The 26,796-nt window shown below is 41.4% G+C and overlaps 1 protein-coding gene across 1 annotated transcript in view; it reads left to right on the top strand.

Annotated features, from left to right (window-relative positions):
- PLEKHH1 (pleckstrin homology domain containing, family H (with MyTH4 domain) member 1) overlaps window positions 1-26,796 on the top strand; it is a 44,197-nt gene that overhangs the window by 8,307 nt on the left and 9,094 nt on the right. The window contains exons 3-21 of the mRNA XM_010185369.1: window positions 618-767; window positions 3,860-3,943; window positions 5,506-5,587; window positions 8,327-9,336; window positions 11,268-11,346; window positions 11,968-12,056; window positions 12,620-12,770; window positions 13,761-13,900; window positions 15,390-15,500; window positions 16,997-17,083; window positions 18,346-18,507; window positions 19,597-19,677; window positions 20,663-20,842; window positions 20,974-21,082; window positions 21,956-22,068; window positions 22,746-22,922; window positions 23,748-23,845; window positions 25,888-26,065; window positions 26,474-26,629. Of these exons, the coding sequence (XP_010183671.1) occupies window positions 618-767; window positions 3,860-3,943; window positions 5,506-5,587; window positions 8,327-9,336; window positions 11,268-11,346; window positions 11,968-12,056; window positions 12,620-12,770; window positions 13,761-13,900; window positions 15,390-15,500; window positions 16,997-17,083; window positions 18,346-18,507; window positions 19,597-19,677; window positions 20,663-20,842; window positions 20,974-21,082; window positions 21,956-22,068; window positions 22,746-22,922; window positions 23,748-23,845; window positions 25,888-26,065; window positions 26,474-26,629 (3,237 nt within the window). The remainder of the gene's footprint in view (window positions 1-617; window positions 768-3,859; window positions 3,944-5,505; window positions 5,588-8,326; window positions 9,337-11,267; window positions 11,347-11,967; window positions 12,057-12,619; window positions 12,771-13,760; window positions 13,901-15,389; window positions 15,501-16,996; window positions 17,084-18,345; window positions 18,508-19,596; window positions 19,678-20,662; window positions 20,843-20,973; window positions 21,083-21,955; window positions 22,069-22,745; window positions 22,923-23,747; window positions 23,846-25,887; window positions 26,066-26,473; window positions 26,630-26,796) is intronic.

Genomic DNA, 26,796 nt, shown 5'->3' with positions numbered 1-26,796 from the left:
CTGCGCCTGCTGAAATGAACAAGTGTTGGCACTGGCAGAAGCTCAAAGACAGGCAAAGCTTCTTAAGTATCTAACATGGTAACTCCATAGCAGATCTGGAGAACATTTGTCAGAAAGCCAGAAATTGCCAAAACATTGTGTAAGCTGGGGACAGGAGCAGGAAGGAACTCCATAGCGTTTTTGCTTATAGAAATCTTGATCTGAAGCAAATTGCCAGGATTCTGTGGTGTATGCCTTGCTAGTGAATGGGGTAACAAACTGACCACAGTATTGCAAAGGAGGAAAATGGGATGGACCTTGCCCATATGTCTATGTAGACTGTAGTGCCTGTATGGTCTCTGACCAATAATATGGAAATATTTCACAAACCACAATGTGTTTATCTGCTCATGGTTCGGTTTGCATCTGTTACTGCTTCAGCATTACAAATGAATGGACAATGTTCTTTTCACATATGTGGATATAAAATAAGTGTGAGAAGGGATGTTTTTTTCTTCTTTTCCTGACTTCAGAAATATGAAATCCACAGATACTCTCAGTTAGGCTCTTACCACTAAACAAGCAGCTCTTTCATTTGCATTGTTTTGGTTTTTATCTCCCTGTGACTGTCATTACAGGTCAGAGTTATGGAGGAGAAGATAAAATTAGCCAACGTGAAGACAAGTGAACCAGACAGCACTCTGCACAGAAAATACCAAGAGCTGATGGACACAATGCAAGGAAAGGAAGATCTGATCAACAGATTGGAGACACAGCTAGCAAACCAGGTAAAGATATTTTATACAGGGAGACCTGTGGCTTTCATGAGTTGGAGGGACTCTGTGATATATATTTCAAAGGTATGGATTATGTCTCCATTACTTATAGGCCTCTCAGCTGCCTTCAGATCAGCTGTAAATTGGTGTCCTGCTCAGTGCAAGATCCTTTACTTCTTTTCTCTTTTCAGATAAAAACATCCATTCGGCCTTGGTAGCCCTTGTCTCTTCATCATAAGAGATTGGTCAATGTCCTTAAGACTTTCCTACGTTAGTGCTGAGTCAGTGTTGAGACCCTTCATTGTAATGCTAAAGTCTCATCACAGTATTTTTGACTTCCTGGTATATAGATTGCTCTGCAAAATCATTATTTAGCCCATCTCTGACTTGGCATATCACCGCTTCTTGGGAAGGGACTCTTCCTAGTCTTCAGCAATCCTTTAGCATAACAAATCTATTGCCAGATGTCCTGATTATAAAAGAGCAGCTGTTTCTCAATATGGATAGTTCTTAGTCTCTTCCATTCTCAGTTGGTGGAAGGAAGGAGCTACATCTACAGCAGGACTTGTATTTCAGCTCTAGTAAAGGCCTTGCCCTGTGGTCTTTATAACATGAGGAAGGAGGTATTCTTATGTGTGGCTAAATAAATTACTTCTAAATGAAAATGTGTCATTAGAACTTTACACAAAAATACTTTGTCATTTGAGTTACATTTTATGTTTAACTAATTGTCACAGATTTCAGGGGTGAAACAGATTGGTAAGCTGTCTAAACTTACTCAGACCAAGTGCAGTGTGGAGGTCAGGCATCAGGTCTTTGTAATACTCTGGGTTTGAGGTCACTTGCCAACCCTGCTTGCTCAGGCAGAATGTAGATCATGTTTTTGCATTTTGGAAGAGAAAGAAGGTGTTCAGAAGGAGCTACAGTAGCGGTCAAGGTCTGGAAGAAGCTCTTGCAGTCAAAGATGGAAGAAATTCTGATTTACCCAAAAACGTGAGGTTGATTTAATTAAACTCAACAAACACAAATGGGAAAAATGTTCTGTTAGGAATCTTTTTTTTCTAGCAACAAGGGGCAAAATGAGATTCTAGAAATTAAGGTTGAAGCTTGACAATTTCAGGCAAGAAACACTCTTTAACAAGGTCACCGGTTTAGTTTCAGAATGGAAGGGGACAGTGGCAGTGCTGGAAGGTCACTAAGGGTCCCTGTAAGGCATGCTATTTGTTTTCACTGGGATGGGGAGAGCTGTGGAGTTCAGAGCATTACTAAGAGAACACTGAGATCATGTCTGGACCACACAATAGCATGGGACACAAAGAATCTCTTAACTGCTTCTGGATCTTAAAGCACAGTAATTGCATTTGCGGGTGCTGTGCCTGAGTGAATTGATTCTGCTTGGAGTCATGGCTTAGTAAGCTCTGTGGCAATGCTGTCATCATGTCGCTAGTCTTCTTTAAGACCCTAAATAAAATCTCGGCATTGCACTTCACGAGGTAGCATAGCAATATTCTGAATCTTTTTACCTCTTGGTCCCTGATCTGAGACAAGTCCGGGTCATTAGGGATTCAAAGGCATTACCTATGTGATGGATATTCACGGGACTATGGTAGACCCACTATATGTGTCAGATAATTTCAGACTAGTAAGCACATCTAATATTCTGACTCCAGCAAAAGCTGGTACCTGATGATCAGGAACACACACAGCCATATTCAGGGAGAAAAAAACACAAATAAATACTCCTCTTGAAGCATCAGATTTGATTCCTTTTGTTTCATTATGCTCAACTACTAATGTTACTGCTACCCATAATGTTGCCACAGTCTATTTTAAAGTCAGCAAACATACTTGAATAAGGGCTTTTGTGGTGATGAATTGTATGTGATGATTAAAAACGATGTGAAGATGTTGGGAATTTCCTGCAGTCTGCTGTGTATTTATGTGGCATTCATTAAATGGATTTACACTATTCAGTGTGAAAATTTTTAAAGGGGAGGTAGAGGGAAGCACCTGCATTTTTATTATCATAATTACTGGTATTTGTTGACATCAGAAAAAAAATCTAGCAGGGAAACCACCAACTGCTACCAGAAGGTATTACCTTTTTCCATTTAACTAGAGAAACCAGGGCTAATGTGCCATACAGAGTATATTCCCCCCTCTCTCCCTCCCGGAACTGGTTTCTCCTTGTAGTTGTTTAAATCATGGAGATAGGAGACCTTTCAGTGTCACTGCTCCTGATGAAGGCACACAGGAGATGAACAGAGGGCTTCATGTGATTGTACCAGTCCAGCATCTTTAAAAGGAGATTCCCAGAAAAGGAAAAAAATGTAGCTGAGAAAACACAGCTGCAAAAATGATGCTGTGGCAATATTGCCCAAGCAGATACTTGAGGAACAATGTTTATTGTTCAAATTGACATTATTCCCGTAACACCTTTGTGTGGACTAGAACCTGTTTTAATGGATATGTAAACACACAACCACTTACATAATCTCAAAACTTCCATAGCAGGTCTTAGTGTTTCAAGGTCAAGTTTTAGAGCTTTTTTTATCCTGAGTCTGCTATCTTTTATTCCCCTTCCCGCCTTTCCCCTTCCCGCCTTTCCCCTTCCCGCCTTGCAGCAATTGAATCCCTTTCACTTGGAGAAATTACACTGGTTTAGAGATCATTTACAGGCGCTCCTTAATTCTTACTAACTTCAGCCAACAGTGCGTGTGTGTGCATAGGCTGGGAGGAACACTACAGATGCTTCACAGCAAACAGCGACATTGCAAAACCATCTAAAACAGAAGTTGCAATATGTATTCAAGAAAAACTGTGGTAGGTGGCCAGTTGTTACGTGAGCTGGATTTTGCTATTCCACATCAGAGTCTTCAAACAACCTTCTGAGTATGACTTCAGGGACCATATAAGACAACTTAAAGCTTGATTTTTTTTTCAGAGGCCAGCTAAATAATAATGTCCAAGTAGCAGTCTTAAATCTTTTGTCTGGAAGGGAAGCTTCAATGTTCAATTCACTCCTGATGCAGTAACTTACTGAGAACAGTTAGTTGTGCTCTCCTAATGCATCTAAATTATTTTTTTTATTTTTTTTGGCACAGAAACAGTTGAGGACTGAGGAAGCCAAAATTGTTCAAGAGAAAGCTGCCAAGATCAAAGAGTGGGTAACATTCAAGCTGAGAGAGGTGAGTCTTTACCTTGATGCCAGGTTTCAAGGCCTGTGACTAGACACAGTGGCTGCATTGCCAGTGGGCCGCTGTGCAGGACAATACTCTGAGGACACTCCGTCTGCCACAGAGGCTTTCTCCTTGTCTGGCCATGCACATAGTTGCAAAGCTAGGGTCATCCTTCTGACTGAGGGCTATTTGCTGCTTCGGGCAAACTTTAAATGACTGAAATCACTAATGCCTGATAGCAGATTCTGAAGAAGATTGTGGTCTCATTTACTAAGCACAACGGGCTTTCACCAGCTTTCCTCTACCTTTTTCTCTGGGTGCGGTTTCTGCGTCTCTGACAAAGCAGCTGTGACATGTTGTCCTTTGCTCTTCCTTCATTTGCCATCCCTGACCAACGCTGTTTTCCTGCTGCCCAGCATTTCATGTCTAGCCTCTCCCTCCTCTTCATCCTGTGGACTTATGCCTCTGTCTGGGCTCAATTCAATATGCTCTAAAATAATTGAGAGATACCAATGGGTCAGTGCACAGTTTATAGGTATAATAGTAGCTTACAATTGTGAGTGGGGCTATCTGGTCTCTTGCTTTTATTCTGTTTTAAAGCCATAGATATCCCAGTTTATACAAGTAAGGAATTTGTTGGAGGTGGAAGTAGTCTTTGTGGGCGCTAATTATGTTGGGATGTGATTTTGTAATATCATTAGATTGCCTAGATAATTCACTGAGCTGCTGTGCTGCTTCTCTTTCATTCTCCTATATGAGGTAACTTAAGGTGCATCTACATTATTGACTGGTGCAGCACAGAGGAAGCACAGGGGTTGACTTGTCATAACCTGCTGTGAATCCAGGACCATACATTCACATGGTGTCTTTACTGGCGATGAAGTTCGTATCAGGTGCTGATACCAGGTGCACAGCACGCACAAGTGGACTCATTGCCGACTGAAGGACTTTGCACCTGTGTTGCCGATGAGTTGCTCTAGACAGCACCACGGGTGCTGTTTCAACTTGGCTTCCCTCTTGATGGAATCATTTTTGGTTGCACCACTGCTACATTTAAGAATATATGCTGAGACACTTCAAGCAAAGAAATAAGGCAGATTTGCAAAGAATCACTCGTGCACTAATTGCAAATGTAAATGCACCCTTAATGTTTGGGGTTTTTTTTCCCTTTGGCTCCCTGGATCCAGGGGATCTCCTTTTACTACACACAGGGTGAGAAGGGGAAAATGCTTCTCCTGGGCAATAGGGTTTTTTTATTGTCTCTTTCATAACGGTTATTTTGGGGAGTAAATTATAAACAGTAGCAGTGAAGGAAATTAAAAGACCTGTTTGAGAAGTTCAGATAGTATATACAGAGGCTATCTGAGAAAGCACAGCAAAATGTTTAAGTGGATTGTCCAGTGGAGCTGCTGAGGAGGATTTCAGGGTGACTGGTAGACTCACCCATCATTTTTTCCTTTTCCTGTTCAGACACTTGAATGTAATAAAGATGAAGATGTATTCTGTATAGTAGAGCACACACACACACAGTTTTGCATTATTTTTCAGTTTTTATTATTGTTGTTTCATAGCTTGAGCTAGAAAATTACCACCTGAAAAACTGTAATCAGAGGCTGACGGAGCAAATAGAAGCCCTTCAGGATACATTGCAAGGTAAATGTGTTCACCTGGCATTGTAGCCTAGTAACCACCACAAGAGAAGAAGTCGGTTGTATTCATAACTTTGTCAGAAATTAGCACTTGTAACAGTGAGCAAGCAGTAGAACTGTTTTGTTCCTCAGTAGGTCTATTTTAAAGAAGAGAATAATATTGCTTACCTGCCTTAAAAACTCTTAATTGGTTTCCCAACAGCTATTGAATATGGACCTCTTTTTTTCAGAGTCTGCTTTTGACAGTAGAATAAGCCACTGAGCTCCTGAATTAGAAGCACTCATTAAAATACATAGCAAAACTCACCATTTACTGCAGTGGTGCAAGGTAGAAGTCCCTGAGGTATTTCACTTTACCTTTGGATGTGAAGCATCCTCACCCCTGCAAACCCTTTGCTGGCACATGAGCCAAGTAACAGAGGACTGAATGGGTCAGGGCAGCAGCTGTTTGGTCTGCCTTTAGAAGCTGGGTTCCTCTGTGCTATCGGGTTGGGTTGGAGAAAGCTGCTTACAGTGCTTTTGCTTTTGCAGTTCTTATTTGGTGGATAGATGAAGAACTTTGGTCTCCAGGCAAATCAGCACCTTTCAGCACAACACATTTTGAAGAGGAAATTCTCTCTAAACCATTTTCTTTCTCTCTCTCTTTTTGTTTGTTTTATTGGTTGTTTGTTTGTTTGTTTAAATGAACTTGGTTTGGTCAAAGTAAGATGAGCTAGTTTCCACAACTTCATTGGGTGTGCAGTCAGGGGGCATTTCTGTCCTGCAGAGGTCTTTTTGGCATTCCTATCACTCCACAAGGGAATAGGGCAAAATTCCTTCTAAATCCCACCACATTTCTAGCTAAATGTTTTATGACTGCATTTTTCTCATCCCCTCTGGCTCTGGCTGCTTACAAAAAGAGAATGGCTGGTAAGCTGCGTTAATAATCTGGTATTAAGTGTTCCCTGGGTCCCAACTCTCTGGGCAGTAAACAGCTCTGCCCTCTCCTCTTATCCCCCCTCTAGTCTAACTGTGCCAGGCTGAATTCAGAGGCCTCTGCAGAGAGACAAATCTTTTCTTGCTTGCCATACTAATAGTAACAGCTTTCCCTGCTTCATCTTCTCTCACATCTAGGAAGCTGCAAAAATACCAATAATATTTTAAATGAATGTCCTCTTTTCAGTCTGCACTAATGATTTACCTCAGGGGCAAGGGAAAAATGCATGCCAGGATTTGTGTGTGTCAGCTTTATGTGTTAAGAATAACTTTGTTAGCATTCAGTTCCTTGTGACTCAAGTGCCAAGGTCAGGCTCCCAGGGTTGTCTTTCACAGCAGTGTTTCCAAGAGCGAATTTCATCCTCTCCATGATCAGCACCGATTTATTCTGCTGTTTGCCCTTCCCTCTGCTACTTTGTGTCTTCAGTTTGTTTCCACTTCCTTCTAATCTCATTAGTAGTTAAGCAATGCCTGTAGAGTTTGATATTCAGCACTTTCAGCAATAGCTGTGCAGAGTCACACTCACCCATGTTTCTGCAATTTCCAAAGCATCTTATGACTTAGTTCTTTTCAGTCAGGCAATATATAAACTCCAAGGTCAATCAAAATCAAAGTGAAGGAACATCCTCTGCCACTCCAAGTTTTATCTACACTTTCTCATACCCTAAAGCTGCTATTCAGGAGAACCTGTAGAACTGAGATAGTCTTTAAATCTAGTCATTATGGAAAGGAAGAAAGTAGAAGAATTATAAAGCATAGGTACTAAATAGACAAAGAATCTATGCAATCTCTGTCTTTTATGTCATCTTCTAATCTAGCAACTGAATGAGCAGAGAAAAAAATAAACAAAGAAAAGGATGTTTTTACAGCAAAAACATATAAGTAACTGTTATAAAACTTGCTGGCAAAAAGCGCTACTAGGGTCATACAGCACAAAAGGATAGCAAAAAGCTCTAGGGAAATTCTTAAAATGAGAGTAACCTCACTGATTCGTGTGATGGTTAAGGGGGTCTCCATGCATATACTGGAAGCCTCATCTAGCTCCTAGGAATGGGAGGAACCATACCTGCTCATTTGATGGCTTAAATCACTGTAGGTTAATTGAAGTGAAAAGCCACACTAAGCAGTGTTCTGGCCACTTAGATGGTTTTTGTCAAAGTCTTGTGTGAATAGGTGTACTTCCTTCTCATGGCTGTTTTCAGAGAAGAAACATAATGATGGATAGGTAAGAGTAACAACTGCTATGTTGAGTGAAAGCTTGCCTGGGCCAGGATCCTGTCTCCTGTGGCTGGGGGTGTTTCAGGAAAAAGTGTAGAAAATATGGCAAGTAGAGCTGTCCTGCTCTCCATGTACCCTTGCAGCTTCTGCTGTCAGTGTTTTAGGAAGTTCCTGGGCCAGAACTTCTGTCTAAATTGTTATTTGTACCACTGATAAATTATTTTTTTTTCTGGCCTTTTGAATGTGATAGCCTTCTTTCTGTGTATTCCAAATGCGCTGCCTGATAATTTCATTAGGCACCCCTTAATTCCACTTTTGTGAGAAACAGTGATTAATCAGTTCCTATTCATATTTTCTGTACTATTCCCAATTCTAAATGTATAGCACTTTGTTATAGATGTGGCCAGCCATATCCTTTCCATTCTCTATAGTCCTAACTGGGCCAGAGTGCTATTGAAATAGAACTCATTTGAACAACTTATACTAGCAAGTAACATTTTAGACAGTAAAGCATTTGAATGCCCTAACGATATGTTCTCCTTCTTTGTAGATATGACCAACATTCCTCCCTTTGAATCTCTTTGGAGCTGTAATTCTCCGAAGCCCAGAGCAGCACAGGCCCCTTGTGCTGAGAAGATAGACCAGAAATCTCTGCTCCTTGCACCTGGTTTCAGACAGGTGTGTCAGATAGGACCTACCAAAGGTGTTCTTTCTACAGGAAATATAGTCCTTCCCAGTGACACCTTTACTGAGGATGGAGAGGAAAAACCTCTTCCTTCCCAGAGCATGCTGAAGCTCATGTCTGACCCATCAAGCTGGAATCTCTCCACAGAGAAAGACATATTCCCAGCTGTACATCCTGAGCATAAGTTAGGGTGCTCTGATCCCACATCACTGGACCCACCAGCCGAGGCCACAAGAATCCTTGAGGCTTTGACTTTCCAGTCATCTTTGGAAGGAAACTGCAGTGCTGTGAGCACCTTGCAACAAGTGGCTTTGGACAGTACCCACTTCTCTGATGATCTGAGTGCCAGATTCTGCTCCCACCGGCTGGACTCCTCTTCCTCAAGAGAAATAATGAGCTTGCTTGAGGGCCATCTCCAAACAGCCGAGCCACCTCTGGTTGTGTCAACATCAGCTGTTACAGCATGTTCCTTCTGTCCAGGGAGAGAATGCAGTCTTGGCAGTAGTATGACCTTTCCGAAAACGCGAACTCCCAATACACCAAGAGACAGTATCCAACTAGCCAAGAGACATTACAGCCAACCACAGCCAGGGTCTAATTCTTTCCATCGTGTAATGAGCTTAGAGGCTACCACCTTCCAGCCCATAAGAGACATTCCAGTCTGCCACGGGGAAGTGAAGGAGACAGACATTGATGATGGTGGGGTACTGGAGAAGATGGAGACAGAACGTGGCCTAGTGAGGGAAGAAGCTGGAGCGTGTGAGGAAATCAACCACTTATCTGCAGGACAAAGAGCAGCTGTGAGTTCTGAGGCCAACATACTTGACCCAGGAGGTAAACCTCCCACACCACCGCTGCATAGATTCCCATCATGGGTAAGAAATACAAGGGCAACAATTTGAGATATGCTGCTTATCTTTGAGTAGTGCCCAGTAGCTAGGCTATAACAACTTGTGGTCTCAATCTCATGATATGCTATCAGGAAAACTTTGTGAAAACTGTTGCTAAAGTGTAATATATGTTTCCTATTGCTTACTTCATGTGAGCGGTAAGTCTGTTATTATCACTTCCAGTTACTTGTTAGTTGAGATGGTTGGATTGTTTATTTAACTGATAAACTTGATAATCAATGTAGTATCAAAAGAGATAATTCCACTATTTTCAATTTGCTTTCTTAAAGGCATATACAAACAAGTGGTTTATTAAAGGTGCAAAGTCATGCATGTTAATCTTCACATTTTATATTTTTTCTATGAAAACTTAACATTATTTGTGATCTTTGAGTCCTTTATGATACCAATTTAAACCCTAGAATAATCACAGCTGGTTTTCCAAAGTACTCTCTTTTCATTCAGCTGTGCTGGGGATGGAGCTGCATAGTGTAGTAAAAGATTCTGCAGTTTTCAAGATGTCTGTTTTATTTGCTGCAGAAGTCAGAAGGGTGTCATGAACAGTGTGCACACTTGGAAGAAGGGAAACACATCTCGGAGATGGCGACTATTCCTTTCTCTGATCTAGAGTTCCTACGTAAGGTTCTTCTAGTCCTTTAAGCTAAATTTTTCACAGATGATCATCAGCTCCACACACACCTTCTGAATGTCTAACATGAGTTTGGCAAGTAAATTTGTTCAGAGAGGCACTGAACACTTCTTTGCTGCAACTGTATTCAGTTGTTTTAATTACAAACAATGTTATATGATGCTAAATTCTCAAAAATCAGGTCTTAGATATCTTGAAATGGGTACTCCAGAGAACCTATAGCTGAGTTCCTCTTCTGGAAAATAGTGATAGTACCCATCAATGTCCATTCCGGGGTTTTTGTAAAATTTTTTATTAATATTTATGAAGCATTGTACTATTATAGTCAGGAACACCACAGGAAAAATCCATTCTCTTTTCTTCAGACCAGAGTCTATCCAAGTAGGGCAAATTTAAGAATATCAAACACTAAAGCATTAATAGAATATTAAATAGCAGCTTGATCAGTAAGATATGTCCATTATGTGCCATGAATAGGAAGTGTTGGAGTGAAAAAAAAATGCACATAACACTTCATTAGAGGCTAAATGACAATGCACATACATACACAAAATACTAATTCTGTAATTTCTTTTTTTGATTTATTTGACTGCAGTGTTAGGTACTTTCCTGTGTATGTATTTTGTGTGTTAAATAATAGAGGTTGGGTGTATGATTTAAGGAGCAACAAGAGGATTCCTAGCTTTTATTTTTAGACTAGTTGATGTCTTAGTCATAACATTGCATTTAGTCACAGGTTTGGGTTCCCTCCTTGGAATTTTTATCAATTTGTGAAGCACTTCGAGATCCTTTTGAACTGAAAGCTTCATATGTTGTTATAACTGGAACACAGGCTTATTGAGATCATTCCAGGCATTTCTTTCATTCCCTTATCAGAGAGAGGGAATCCTTTGCAGGTGATGACTCAATGAGTTATTCTGTTTTAGGGCTGTTCTTGATTCATTTCAGTATGTTGTTCAAAAAGTGGAAAATACAGCTTTTTTTCCAAGCTGTGATACAGCAATTTACTGATAATTGCCTGTAGGTGTTCCAGTCAGTGGATATCACCATTTATAAGCTGAGACTGTTGTGATTCAGGGAATTGCACACAGATGCACAATTCCACTAATGGTCATTCACCCAAAATCTGGTGGAATAGAGCAATCTTTCTTATAAGGCCTCTCCTTCTTGCCCAATGGTTGATTGTGGTGTGATTCTGTGAGCGTTTCTTTTTGGAGAAATCATGTTTTTTATCTGACCATTGCTGTTCATGGTGTTATTGTTCCAGGAGAGTCGTATCTATGCTGTGGCCAAGTCTGGCATGAGGTTGTCTGAAGTGGCCATGGTGAATGATACTTCCAGCTGCTGTAAGTTCTAGACAAGATCCATCCTTAGCGGGAGTTTACAGTGACAGTGTGGGACCTCAACTTCTGGCTGTTCACATTTCTTCATTTCCTTGCCTATTTTCAAAGTAAACTTGATTCTGCAGATAACGATGATAAAGAAAGGAAGGGAGGAGGATATCTCCGTCTCGGGGATGGTTGGTGCTGGACTGTTAGAGCTCCTACATTCAGTTGCATCTTCAGGGACTCCATTGTCTCCTTCATCACTTCTGCTGACACTGTTCTGTCTCAGCATGTCTGTGACCTGCTTTAGTCTTGTGCTTCACCATCACCATCCCCTGTCATGGCTTTTACCTGTTTGGACATGGTGCACTGGATTGCCATTGTACCATGGGGAGCACAGGGTGGATGAGATGTCTTGCAAGCTAAATGAAGAGAACGTTGCAGCTGTCTCTGGGAGTTGAATGTAATTAATAACACATCCTCTGGCCTTTCTGAGGCAAACTTGTCCAGACTGGTAGTCTTTCATTATTTGATGTTTCAAGAGGCTACATAAGTTCTTACATGCATGCATTAACCTCTCCATTAAAACCACCTCCTTTTCACCAGTTTGTATTATTTGCTCGCTCTCTTACTTTTCCCCAGTTTCCAATTTCTCGTGTTCAACTTCTGGGCCATTTACCTCTCTCATCTACAGAAACGTCACTGTGCCAGTCTACACTACGCTGAAGGGGGTAAGGAGTTACCTTACTTTTTCTCATATAAATAGCATGGTCTAGGACTGCCAATAACTTAAGAGAACAGAATGAAGCTGTGCAGTGCAGGTAAGAAAATTAGAGAGTGCCAGGAAGTATTGGACACCAAAAGAACGCAGAAATAGCAGCAGATAGTAAATGTATTTTTAGGAATACAGAACATTGCAGCAAGTTTTGGTCCTGGAAGCTGCATAGTGCACTATGAGGCTGTAGAGACCTAGGGGTGGTAGTGGATTTAACCTAGAGAACAAAATGGAAGAGGGTTTTTGACAGCTTATGGGGAAGCACAGGGTTTGTGGAACAGTGGGAGGGTGTAGCAAGAGGAGACCCAAACAGATCAGAGTAGAGAGTCTGGCTTGGAGGTTCTCAGACTGGAATGGGAGGAAGTGAGGAGCCCTGGGATAGTAGTGGGCAAGGCAGTGTGATCATGAAGTGCCTGCATTGATTGCTTTCTCTGCTTATTGAGCAGGGATTGTCCTGAGGAAACTCTTCCCTCACTTGCTGACCATACAAGTCAAACCATACAAATTTCTTTTTTCCAGAAAGCCACACAGATCAGCAGTGTGCCCTTCTTAGATGAGTCTTCAGGCTCTGATGATGACTGTGGCTCCCATGCCAGCTTCAGGACTTCTACTGCTGGATCTGAGAACAGGAAAGCTAGCATGCCAGGCAGCCCTCGTGCAGTGAAGAGAGGTAAAGTGCGAGTATTGCCACTGAGCAGCATGAACTCTCTCCTCACAGGTGAGGCAAGGTAGCCTGAAGAGCACCGTTAGTGACAGGCAAATGCGTAGCCTTGGTGATGCTAGTAAGGAGTTCTCCCATTACGTGTGCAGACATAAACAGCTACTGAATAGAAACCTGTCCTCTTGGATGGGTTTTTACTGCTGGTAGATGTCCATCCAGGCAGTTGCTAAGCTAAGACTGTGGGAAGGATTGTTCTCCCAAAGTAGTTGTGTATCCAGTGAAGCCATCCATACCTTTTCTGACTTTTTGTAAGCAAGCTAGTACTGACACATTGAAGAAAACATCTTTGTCAGTGGCTGATAATTTCTTGACCAATAATCAAATATTTTCTACCTTTGAGAGGCATTAGGTAGTTTAGACCCTGGCTAGGACAATTTTTCTTGACTGCTAGGAAGGTTAAACTGGATCCTTGAGTGGAATTTTCATTACAATTGATAGTCAATAAAATAGAATCCCATTTCATGTAGCCTTAACTTCAGTTGTGCTGCATTGACGGATGCATCTGTGCATTGCCATGGACCAAGATTCACAGAAAGCAAATCCCTATTGCTGGTAGGGGAACTTCTTCTTCAGTTTGAATGAGAGGGACTTGAGGCTTTATAATGGATATTTCCAAGCTGAAAACAGCATGTCCGTGCCTTAGATAACAAGTCTGTTGATTTTTATTTTTTAAAAAAATCTATCTTTATTCAGCAACAAATTTATTTCACTTTCAATATCCAAATCTCACTCTCACTGTTTGTCCTTTTGGGGGGCGGGGGGGGAGGGAAGCCTAAAGAAGTTTGGTTAGTGGGGTTTCAGTTCCCAAAGTCTGATCTAATTTGTTCTTCTTGAGCAAAAAGGCCTTAATGGTGAACTCAAACTTTTTCCAGAGGGTGCAGTATTCAGTGCATGCTTCTGTGCAGCCATGATTCTCATTCTTTCCTTCATTTTGAACAGGTGTATCTATGTCCTCACTGAGCTCTGAGAGTGACTATGCCATCCCTCCTGATGCCTACTCCTTGGATGGTGACTATTCAGAGCCAGAACATAAGCTGCAGCGAACATCTTCTTACTCCACTGATGGTGGAATCTGCACTGTAAGTCTTGCTACCCCATAGTTGTTCACAGAATATTAACAGACTATTATGACTTGGAAGGGACCTCGAAAGATCATCCAGTCCAACCCCCCTGCCAGAGCAGGATCACCCAGACCAGGTCACACAGGAACGCATCCAGGCGGGTTTTGAATGCCTCCAGAGAAGGAGACTCCACAACCTTTCTGGGCAGCCTGGGCCATGCTCTGGCACCCTCACACTGACAAAGTTTGTCCTCATGTTCCAGTTGAACCTCCTATGCTCCAGCTTGGGACCATTGCCCCTTGTCCTGTCATTGGACATCACTGAGCAGAGCCTGGCTCCTTTCTCCTGACATGTGCCCTTTACAAATTTATAAACATTAATGAAGTCACCCCTCAGTCTCCTCTTCTCCAAGCTAAAGAGCCCCAGCTCCCCCAGCCGCTCCTCATAAGGGAGATGCTCCACTCACTCCATCATCTTTGTGGCCCTGCTGGACTCTTTCAAGCAGTTCCTGTCCTTCTTGAACTGAGGGGCCCAGAACTGGACACAATATTCCAGATGTGGTCTGAGCAGGGCAGAGCAGATGGGGAGGAGAACCTCTCTGCCTTACAACCACACCCCTTCTAATACACCACAGGATGGCGTTGGCCTTCTTGGCTCAAGGACACATTGCTGGCTCATGGTCATCCTGCTGTCCACCAACACTCCCAGGTCTTTTTCTGCCTGGCAGCTCCAGCCACTTGTCCCCAAGCCTGTATGTGAAGGAAAGCAAACAGGGCCTTGGCCTTGAAAGAGAAAAAGCGTAATTACAATATATTGAGTTATGCCCTGCAAAGTGTTGCACTAACAAACTGGGCTGTTGGTCCAGCTGGTTTGCATCAAAAGACACTATCTGATGCTTCAGAAGAAGGTGCAATTTCTGTTACGTGGTTAAATAAAAACGTAAGTATCAAGGGCTGTGTTCTTTCCTGATGACCTGTACTGGTTTCCTGTAGTTGTATTCTACTGTCATGATGGTCTTACACTTTTGTGACAAAACAAGTCTGGAAATACAGAGGAAGCAAGAAGAAAGGATAGAATATTTTGGCCTAGGAAAAAAAAATTCAAACATAGGTAGCATTAAATTCTGTACTCTTGAATGTAAGAGATCAAGCAGACAAGGAACAGGAGTCTAATCATGGCTTAGAGTCAACCTTCACTTTTATTTGGAAAATCACTGCTACGGTAAGAAGACAAATAAGTTTTCTGTGCATCAAACAATTGGTGAAAAGATCTTCAGATGCCTTCTTTACTAATACAACACAATGTGGTATTTGCAGCTACACAGATAGTCTTAGGACTCTCTCCAAGTTGAGCAGAGAGCACTGACCTTGGACCTACCCCCATCTGGCAGAGTAAAGTGGAAAATGTTGGAGATGCAGCAAATGTCTGAGCTTGATTTCAGCACTCTTTCATTTGTATTTTGAGAGGTACAAGATAACCTCCTCTCCCCCTTGCTTTTGCCCTCCAGGAACCCAAGGAGAAATCAGGTTACTTGCTGAAAATGGGCAGCCAGGTGAAGATGTGGAAGAGACGATGGTTTGTTTTAAGAAACAGACAAATCATGTACTACAAGTCTCCGGTGAGTCACTGGGATACATTTATTCCTGTGTGGAGGCACAGGGGAAGGCTGTCGGCAGAACCAGTTCCAGGCTGACACCACTAGCAGAGTGGGCAGCCATGGGCAACCTTCCCCTAGAATGGCCTGCCAAAGAGCTTTATGTCTCACCCACAAATTCACAGCGGGTCTTTGCGTAGGCTTGGAAGCTCCTTGTGGTGGCCGTTTCCAGGAGATGAAAGGTAGTTCACAAGGACAGAAGCTTGACACCTACTGGTTAGCTTCATACAGGTGATGAAAAGCAGAAGGCATACCATGGCCCAGCTTTGGTCATATTTAAGATGAAAATAAAGGAAAAATAAATTACAATACCAGGAGAGTGCAGATACGTACTCATCAGTCAGTGTGTGGGGCTCTGAGGAAAACTACAACTTTCAGGGGGAAGAAAGCTAGATTCTTTAGTCTTCCACTCCCACATGGACATGGAAGTATTAGAAAACTAGGGTGAAATTGAAGATAAGCTTTCGTGCAAACTGCCGTTTTACAATGATCAATGAAACAATATTGAGAGAACATGTTTGTTCATTCAGACTTTTCCAGATTAATTTTTTTTATAACTCGAAACTGACTCAAATGAAGTAACACTATTTCAAAAATTCTATTAGTATGTACTCGAAACTTGTATATACAATAAAATACTTTTATTGTTGGCCTTCATTATTCTGCTGTACTTAGCTACATTACAGAGAATTATATTTAGGGATATTCACCTTCCGATACTTTTTTGTTCTGGACACAGCACATTCCTCCATGCCTGCATTACTACACAGGATTTCTGTGTATGTACGCATCTTTGCCTACAAGTGTGGAATAGTGAGAAGATTTATTTTCAACCTTTTTAATTTTTTTTCAGTTGTTGTCATTCTGACAAGACAAAAAATACACCTTAGGGCACAGTGCATTTTTATTTCTGATACTAGGTTTATCCATCAGAATTCACAAAGCAAATTATATAATATATGTATATATACATACAATTTCATAAATATGCAGAATTTACACTGTTGTTTGGAAAGGACTTCTGGGAGGCCCTAGTCCAACTAACACATTGAAGAGGGACTGTTACCAGCTGTAGATCAAACAACCCATGGCTTTGTCTAGCTGAATCTTGAAAAATTCCAAAGGTGGAATTCAGCCACTACCTGGGTACCTGTTTGGTGCTGTATTGCTTTCCCAGTGATAAAAGGTTTGGGGTTTTTTTTCCTGATGTCCAATCTGAACTTTGTAGGACAGTGTTTGTCACCAATAGCCTTGTTATATTGTCTGCCACTACTGAAGAGACTTTTGTTTCATCATTGCAATGGGGTCACACTGTCTCAAATTCAATCTGGCAACCTTCAGCTGCCCTTTCCACTTCATGAATGCAGACTCCAGTGTGCATATTATGCTGTGTTTAAGTACTCTAAGATCCATTTGAGGTTTTTTCCTACTGAAAAAGTTGCTTGCTTTTCTTTCCTCAGAGTGACGTTATCCGCAAACCACAAGGGCAGATGGAGCTGAATTCCTCATGCCAAATTGTCAGAGGTGAAGGCTCCCAAACATTCCAGGTAAGCATTGCTTTCTCATCCTACAGATAACCACACACTCAGTGGCTGGGTGAGAGAGCACTTATTTAAGGCTGAATGGTACAGCATCTCAATTGATATGAGCTAACTTCATCTGGCTCCTCTGTTTCCTGACACAAGCCAGGCAGTTAGTTTAATAAATAATAGGGAAAGAGCTAAATTTTAACCCAAATACAGCTTTTTGAAATTGAAATAAATTCTCCTTTATTTATGTTTATTTCCTTTTTTGCAGTTAAGACTGAGAGCTTGAAATCTGTGGGGAAAAGTGTTTGTTATAACAATTAAAACCAGGTAATACCTAGGATCTCCTCTTTCAGAGAGCTTCTCAGTGACAGCCAATGACAGGACAAAGGGCAATGGGTGCAAGCTGGAGCATAGGTGGTTCAATCTGAATATGGGGAAAATTTTTTTTTACTGTAAGGGTTACAGAGCACTGGAACAGGCTGCCCAGAGAGGTTGTGGAGTCTCCTTCTCTGGAGACATTCAAAACCCGCCTGGATGCGTTCCTCTGCAACCTGGTCTAGGTGATCCTGCTCTGGCAGGGGGGTTGGACCGGATGATCTTTCGAGGTCCCTTCCAAGTCCTAATATTCTGTGATTCCTCTCACAAGATCCCTAGTCTAACTTTACATGTCTGGAGAATCTGAAGAAGCATCTGAAGTATTGAATTCCTATTAAAATTCAACTTCCAAAGTATTAGAAGTTAGACCATCACTGGATTCAGTTTTAAGTAGTAATTGTTAGAGGACTACATTATAAAAGTGGCATTAAAGTTTCCCTCATACTGAGACTGAAAAGCACATGGCCTGACCTGTGAGCTACCTCCTGCCTTTTTGGAACTGAAGTTGCCAAGGTTTAATGCTATTAAATTCATAGCATCTTTCTTCTCAGAGTCACAAGCTATTAAAGGCAGAATGCAATACAAAGTGAAGGCAGCAAAAAAACCCCCACATTTACGTAGTCACCTTTAAAATGGAAAAGTAGCAGCAGTGCTCAGAAACAAGAAAGGATGAGAGGGAAGACAAAGCCACAATATCCAACAGAAACAGCAAGAGTGCTCATGAGGATTTGATTCATCTGAGTTTCAGTTCTTTCACTTGGGGTTTGAGACTTAACACCATTTTGCCCCCAAAAAATCCCTCCTGAACCATCAAAAGGAATCTGTATGGGATAAAGAAACTCAGTAGCTGAAGAAAAGATTTGTAAGTGTAGAGATTTATACTTCCTCATTCCTTTTTCTTCCAGCTTATGACAGAAAAGAGAACCTATTTCCTAACAGCAGACTCTCCCAACATCCTGGAGGAATGGATTCATGTCCTACAGAATATCCTGAGAGTGCAAGTGACCAGTCCTGTTGGTGTTCCTCATAGTGACGCTAAACCAACTGTGAAAGGTTGGCTTACTAAGGTAAAACACTATTACTTTATTCAGTTTAGCTCACTATTGACAGTGTACCATATAAATGAAATCTTTATATACTGTTCAGTTTCTCCCCACCCAACTTTCCAGCCTGTCCAGGTTATGCTGAACAGCAGCACAACCTTCTGGTGTGTCAGCCACTCCTCCCAGCTTTGTACCATCAGCAAACTTGCTGAGGGTACACTCTGTCCCATCGTCCCGATCACTGATGAATATATTGAACAGGGCTGGACCCAGTGGGCAGTTCCCTGAGGAACACCACCAGACACAAGCCCCCAACTAGACTCTGCCCCACTGACCACAGCTCTGAGTTCTGCCTTTCAGCCAGTTCCCAGGCCACCTCACTATCCAGTCATCCAAGCCACACTTCCTAAGTTTGGCTGTGAGGATGTCATGAAAAAAAGTGTCGAATCTTAATAATAGGTTAATAATAAGCAAATAATAAGATTCTTAATACTGTTTTTCGGGATACAGAAATGATGGATTTTTATGAATGAGTAAAATCATAGAATCATAGAATGGTTTGGGTTGGAAGGGACCTTAAAGCTCACCCAGTCCATCCCCCTGCCATGGGCAGGGACACCTCCCACCAGAGCAGGTTGCTCAAAGCCCTGTCCAACCTGGCCTTGAACACCTCCTGGGAGGCGGCATCCACAACTTCTCTGGGCAACCTGTTCCGGTGCCTCACCACCCTCATAATAAAGATACGCTTCCTAATATCTAATCTAAATCTATCCTCTTCCAGTTTGAAAACTTTACCTCTCATCCTATCACTACATTCCTTTGTAAAAATTCCCTCTCCAGCTTTCTTGTAGGCCCCTTTCAGGTACTTCACAACACTTCACAAAATCTTAGACCCATTTTCATAAGCACCTGTGTTCCATCTAGTTAGGTAGGATGTACTTACCTGCTTTTGTAAGTGGTGCCTTGTATGTTTTGACATGAGCTCATATTAGCATAGAACAAATAATATATGCAAGGTTTTGTGGGAGAGTTGACTTGAAAGTAGAAATCCTAGAGAATAATTCCAGCAACATTGCTGATGTTAAAAACTTGTTTCTTTGTCTTCCTTAACAGGTCAAGCATGGTCACTCTAAGCTGGTCTGGTGTGCACTGATTGGGAAAACTTTCTACTACTATCGAAATCATGAAGATAAGGTAATTCCTTTCCACTTTTCTTGCTAAACCCTCCTTTCCCATTTATCGTGAACCTTTGTTTCCTTTTACTGCTGTGTCTCATGCACCAAGTTCTTTGTTGGTTGTACTTCTCCTCTTCTAACAGCATCTGCTCCACAAAAAGAATCAATATCTTATCTGATTTATTTTTAAAGCAAAAATGACAAAAAGACTTAAAAGGTGAGTGACTGCACTTTCTGAGATCACTGTATATCTTGTTTCTCGCTTTCTCCATTTGGTCTTTTGAAGTCTTTAGAGCAGACTTTCATACAGCAGCTGATATATTCTGCATACTGTCATTAAAATAAGTACCAATGACAGTATGGGAAGAGAAAGGTCATTTAATCGATGTAATATGCTTCCATTTCTGGAAGCTTGGCCCAATGGTCCATTACTATGTCTTGATGATGTCAAAACCTAAGTTTTAGAATATCAAGAAATACTGTGACTCATACTTGTGATCGACCTCCAGTGGATATCCTCTGTTTGTCTGAATCAACTCATTTATGTAATTTTAAAAGTACTTATTTTCCAGTAGCAAGCAGAAAATCTGACCGGGATCAGAAAACAGTGGCTCAAGATACTGAGCAACTGATCATCAGAAAATATATCCTGCCTTGCAGAACCAATGATGTAAACACTACTGACAAGAGTTACAGGAAAAAAGCTGTACCTTCTGAGAAAGACCATCTTTTTATTTGCCTATTCTCATTCTGACCTGTAGATGCTCTCCCAAGAAAAATAATAAAAGCAGTTACATAGTTTGTAAGTACTTTAGCTGATGAAAGAGAAAAGATTCTATAGAAATGCAAGATTATAGAATTACATTCATTAAGCACCGAATTATAGTTTATTCCTTACATTATACGGAACTGCTAACATTTTGATCTGGGTTTTCTTTCCCAGTGTTCCCTGTCCACAGTGGGAGATTACCTATACTTGTCTAACTTTCTTCCCCTCCTTATAGTGTCCCCTAGGGCATCTGCCTATGCGTGAGTCCAAAGTGGAAGAAGTAGACCGTTCCTGTGACTCCGATGAAGATTATGAAGCCACTGGTGGAGGACTTCTCTCATCCCACTCTACATTGGTGATTCACCCACAAGACCAGAGTCCCACGTACTTACTCATTCGCACCAAACAGGAGAAGGTATGAAAGGCAATCTTTTTGGAGAGCAAGTGTCTTTTTGGTATCAGCAAACAAATAGGGCATATAGACTGAACCTGTTTGTAGAAACCAGGGTCTGAATTGACCCAGACTGTTCTCATCCTTATGCTTAGAATACCTGGTTGTACCATCTGACCGTAGCAGCTGGTAGCAGTAATGCCACAGTGGGCACATCATACGAACAACTCATTGGAAAACTGTTGGATGCAGAGGGAGACCCCAGTAAGTAGAAACCACAAACTTCTTTCCATACTAGCAAAGCGTAAGGAAGGGCAGTTTCAATTCCCAGTTTCAATCCAGCTAACGGTGAGGGAAGGGGATTATCAACAGAACAGCATATGATACAGTGTCCTTCTTCCCTAGTTTCACAGTAACATCTCCAGAGAGGATGCAAGCATTGCAGTGAAACTAGAAAAGTCCATCATGCTGTCACATCATCAAAGCATCTGAAACTTCTGTAACATTAATTCAAATTAAAATAACGAACTGGAGCTTTAATTTTTCCTGGTATTATTGGTCCTGATTTTCACACTCACACACACTTGCCTTCACATCTGTTTCTCTGACTGCGCATATAAACGCTCACACATAGACCTGTGCTCCTCCTCATCTTTGATACTTGCTTATTCATGTATGTTTATGCACCATGTTCTCAAATGTGTATTAACATATGCATTCATACTTAACACTCTTTTCCTGCACACTCAGATATTCCTAGACCTATATATGAACCTTGCTTACTGTTGAATAGTGACTTGTGCTAGCAAAGACCTCTGTTGCAGGCTGCTGCCCTGGCAGAGTTTGTGTCTCTTGTTTGAACACACAGCTGAGCAACTTCTCACCAGAATCCAGCTGATGAGAAGCTCTGACATAGTAGGATTGAGGTTGCCAACGCTTGTTTCTGCTGATGGCTAATGCTGCTAGTGACTCCTTGTTTATGGCAGGCTTTGCTGAAATCAATGAAGTGGCACCAAAGAAAAATGTGCTGCTTCCTCGGGTGCTTTGTCATTTCAGCAAAGCTCCTTTTTAGCACTTTTTAAACACTGTTATCTTCTGTTTCTGACACTCCTTGTTTTTATCCATCTGCTACCTCAGATTCTCCTCTGTGGAAACATCCTATGTTGTGCTACAGTAAAGATGGGTTGCACACATCTCTCACCACTCTGCCATCAGAGGCTCTACAGACTGAAGCTTTGAAGCTTTTTAAGGTATTTAAAGGGACACTGCATGGTTTTCAGTTATCATGCTCTGTTGGGGCAGCAACATTGTTCGGCCATGTTGTTTGTCACAACATTTACTGTCACCTTTGGTTGCTTTAGACAATTATTTAATTACAATAGGACAGTCAGATGTTAGGTGTCATTCATTCTCAGGAAGTTTAGCTTTTACTTGTAGGGAATTTGTGTTTAGAAGCAACGTCCCCCACAGGTTTTACACTTCAAATTTAGCCTTGTCTCCCTCTTTCCTCTCCCAACACCTAGACTGAAGGAAGCAGAAGCAATTACTGGCAAAGTCAGTTGTCTCTAAAACCAAGGGTAAAGCCATTGGAGATTTGATTCTTGCACTCTACAAGTGTAAGATCAGCAGTAAGACTGGACAGTCTGAGCAAAGTAAAGCACAGGCATGGAAGTCAGAAAGCACATTTTCCCTTTGATTCTCTTGCTGACTTGTGAGCTCCTCAGGCTGGAGGAGGTTGAGTGAATTTTCTAGCTGCCACAACTAAAGAAGGAAGGATAAGAATTGAGTGTTTATTCCCCTCCCTCCTCTCAAGGTTTTTTAGAAGAATTCATTAATTGTCTGTAACACATCTGGGGAACTCAGCCTGGAAAGTACCTGAGAAGAGCCTCTGCGTTCATGGCATTGACCAACTTCCACCCTTTTACAGTCCTGTCAGCTGTTCATCAACGTTCCTGTGGAGGCACCCTCTATCGATTACCATGTGTCACTGGCCCAGACAGCACTGCAGGTCTGCTTGACACATACTGAGCTGCAGAATGAAATTTACTGTCAGCTTGTTAAACAGACCAGCTGCCGACAACCCCAGAACCACTCAGTCATCCAGGTCAGTTCCTCTTTTTCCACTTCCACTCTGCAAACACTTTCCATTTAATTCTATGTTTTTAATAATTAGCAATGTGACTAGTTCTCATAAAACTCTGCAAATGCTAAAGATGGTCTGGAGGAAGGGAATCTCAGCCCTGATGTAGAAAGAAAAACATGGAGAATGTAACTACCTGCAAAACAAAGTTTAGTTTTAATTTAACCATTTACCAGTTGCACGGGGTCTATTCAGACCATATTCAGAATCAAAATTCATAGCTCGTGATTGCTAGCTATAATTGTCACATGGTGTTAATTTTGCTTTCTATTTTGGTTAATCAACAACATGCAAATCATTAATATTAAGCATGAAATCTGATTTTTGCACTATAATTATTGTGCAAATCAAATGAGTAAGTTACAGCATGAATGTCAATACTAAATTTATAATATTCTCGGCTCAAATGAAAAAATAAAATATGGTTGAAGAACAATGGGTCTAATTTGAAATAGAATTCTCCAGTGTATTCTTTGTTATGATTTGCAGTTACAAATAGGAAAAAAACTATTAATTTAAGTTTTAATCACTCAGGTCTGGTTACACTAGTCAGAATTTTCAAAAGCGGCCAGTCATTTAGAACACCCCTTCTTAGAGTCCAGGTTGAGATATTGAAGAGCATTCTGTCCTTTGACCATCACTTCCCTTAGAAGCATCTTGAACTACATGTCTAAAAATGGTCACTCCCAACAGCAGTAGTCACAATCCAACAGTTTGGTTGCAGTATTCTGTGTATGACAACAGGCAAGAAGTACAGAACAAGAACGATGTTCAGTTTTATGTTCACAGTGCTGGCAACTCCTGGCTTTGTGTGCTCCTCTGTTTCTGCCTCAACATCACTTCCTCTGGTACATCAAACAGCACTTTCAGCGGCATGCAGACCCCAGGTAAAGACTGCAACAGCATTTTCTCCTGCTAAGCTGATTGCGTTTTGCATCAACTATGGATAAAGATGGAAGCAATTTTCTAACTCACACCTGCAAAGATACGTTGAGGGAGAGGACAGAAGGTTCCCAATGGTATCAAGCTGTCCTCCTTCAGTCATTCACATTAATTTGTCGCTCACATTAAGCTAGTTCACAAATCTGAGTGACCTATGCTAGCAAAACAATCTCTTGTAGATATAGCTGGAGGTATATAGGGGGATTTTTTTGCTGATGCAGCTACTTTCTTTTATTGACAGAAAGACAGGCCCAAGTAATTCTTTAGAATGAATTATTAGAGTTTTAGCTGATTACATTCTGCCGTCAGGTTAGCAGGCATAGTGACAGAACAAAAGTGAGCCAGAGAACATCTCATGGAACCATAAAAAGTTAGGAAAAACTGACAAACCTGTTTTCTGTTACCTCTTTGTGTAACAGTTTCCCCTATAGGAAAAAGTAGATTGCAAGATCTACTGTAAGAGCAGTAAGTTTTTCTCCAGTGTTCATGCTGTCCTCTTTGTTTGTCTCCATGGTGATCTGTTCTTAAGCATTATCTTCCTGCGTCCTTTGGAGCGGAGGTCACGGCTGGAGATGTCTAGTTGTCTGTTGCATTAATATACTGTTGCATAGGTAAAAGAGTGGTTTCATTTCAAATGAATATTCATATTTAAATACTTAGTCTAAGTCTGCCTTGGAACTCAAGCTAAAAGTCTTCTGGTATTGCAAATGAAACCTGTGTAGTCCTCCTATCAAGTGCTTTGTTGTGTTTTTAAAATATTCTTGTATGCTGCCTCACATTTGCTATTTCTTCTCAGAATCAAAAATGCGGATATCAGGCAATTTTTTATTTCAGGCTCTCTCTCCATTCACTAAGGCAACACATTAGGTATCTTCTGGTTAGTACTAGAAACCATCCCTTCAAACTTGTGCATTACCAGCTCTCAGACTGGCCCATTCAACTCGGTAGTGAAGCTGCTCTACTGTTAGGGACTGTTGAATTTTGCAAGGATGTGCTGGGCTCTGTGAAACTGATTTAATACATCAGTTTCAAACATTATTGTGCTGATGGTCTGCCAGGTTCTTAGCCAAAAAGTACCTTTATCAACAAATAAACTTTAAGCAGAAGCAAAGAGGAAATGTATTTAGACATTTATACAACTTCCATATTGCTTGCAGGGATTTAACTGGAGATGTAATAATATACTGAGCTCCTGAAGGCATCTTGAATGTAATTTGTTTCCCCTGCAAAGTGATAGCACAGCTATAAATCCATATAAATCCTTCAATTTCAGAACTTTTTCAGTGTATACATTCTTAATGTTTTTGCAAAAAAGGTGTAATTGACTGTTCCTGCCTGGCTTTAGACACACATCCTTTTGGTGCTGTTCAATGGAGCACTCTCTTCAGTAGAGCATGAACTGATCATATTAGTAACTGTACCTCTACTGTGCTGAACTATCAACAAATCTGAGCCTGCTTTGAATCTCTGAGTCTCTTGGTCGGCAGATAGGGTTAATACATGGAAACTTACAATTTATATAACCATGTAAGTTGATAAACACAACTTATATAATCCTGTAAGTGAGACTAATGTATTACAACTTCTAATAATACTTATCAGGACTTGACATCATAGTAACTAAATTCTGCTGGCACAACAGCGAGTTTGAGGGTGAACTGGTCTTGCTTTAATGGATACTATGATGGCAACAGGGTACAGAAGAGGATATTTCTATACTATGACCAGTCCATCTGGGAACAGGGAATGCTCTTGTGCTTCCCAGAAAGTCCATTGTCTACCTTAATTTTACAGATCTTGGAGCCCAGGTTTTTGTTATAGCTTGCCACTTTAACTGTTAGTCTGTTGAGGTGAACTAGGATGTCTGCACAGAGATGTAGCTTTGCTTGAGCAAAAGCCTGAGGGAGGAATGTTCTAGTAATGGCATGGGAAATGGAAGAGGACATGGTATTTAAAGCATGTGGCTTATCTCCATCTCTTTGCCTAGGAGTGAAATAGGCAAGTATGCCATCTACTGCCAGAGATCAGTAGACCGTACTGTGCAGACTGGCGAACGGGAAGCCAAGCCCTCTCGGATGGAAATTGTGTCCATCCTGCTGAGAAATCCCTACCACCACTCACTCCCCTTCAGCATCCCAGTGCACTTCATGAACGGAACCTACCAGGTGAGCCACCACAGCTGCCTTTCTACTGGGCACTAGAGGACTGCACCACAACCTGCCTCCTTCATGTGGGTGGATGGTACCATGGCATTTATACGTATCAGATATTGGGAGATAGACACTATGTTCCTCACCATTTTAGCCATTTTTCCTGAGAAAATGAAAGGAAGCCAGCCCCAGCTCTACAGGGCTTAGGAATAAAAGGTATCTGGGGAAAAGGAGAGATGTCATAAGTGTCTCAGTATGACAACGAATGCAATGTGAAGGGAGACAATATGCAAGTGCAGTTACTGAAGCTGGCAATCAATCATGAGACATCCATCTGTAGGAAACCAGGCTTCATTAGTTGTGATACCCATCAATGTTGTGTTTCTTAAAAGTTATCCTCAATTAACTCCTCTTTCATTGCAGGTTGTAGGTTTTGATGGTTCCTCAACAGTTGATGAATTCATCCAGCGACTGAACCAGGAGACAGGAATGAGAAAGCCATCCCACATGGGATTTTCTCTGTTCACAGATGATCCTTCTGGCAGGAATTTGGAACACTGTCTGCAGGGCAACATGAAGGTTTTGCTTTTTCCTTCTGCTACATTCAGCATACATCTTTGAAGAGCTGCTAAATGGCTAATAAGTTTTCCTTAATGCAGCAAGATCAAATACACTTGGGTATTGTCTATCTAAACTAGTATTCAGAGATGAGAGACTTTGGTCACAACAACCCCATGCAACACTAG

Source organism: Mesitornis unicolor, unplaced genomic scaffold, assembly GCF_000695765.1.
Source record: "Mesitornis unicolor isolate BGI_N332 unplaced genomic scaffold, ASM69576v1 scaffold755, whole genome shotgun sequence".
Lineage (NCBI taxonomy): Eukaryota > Metazoa > Chordata > Aves > Mesitornithiformes > Mesitornithidae > Mesitornis > Mesitornis unicolor.
The sequence above is the reverse complement of the archived record's forward strand: the minus strand, read 5'-3'. Positions and strand labels throughout refer to the sequence as shown.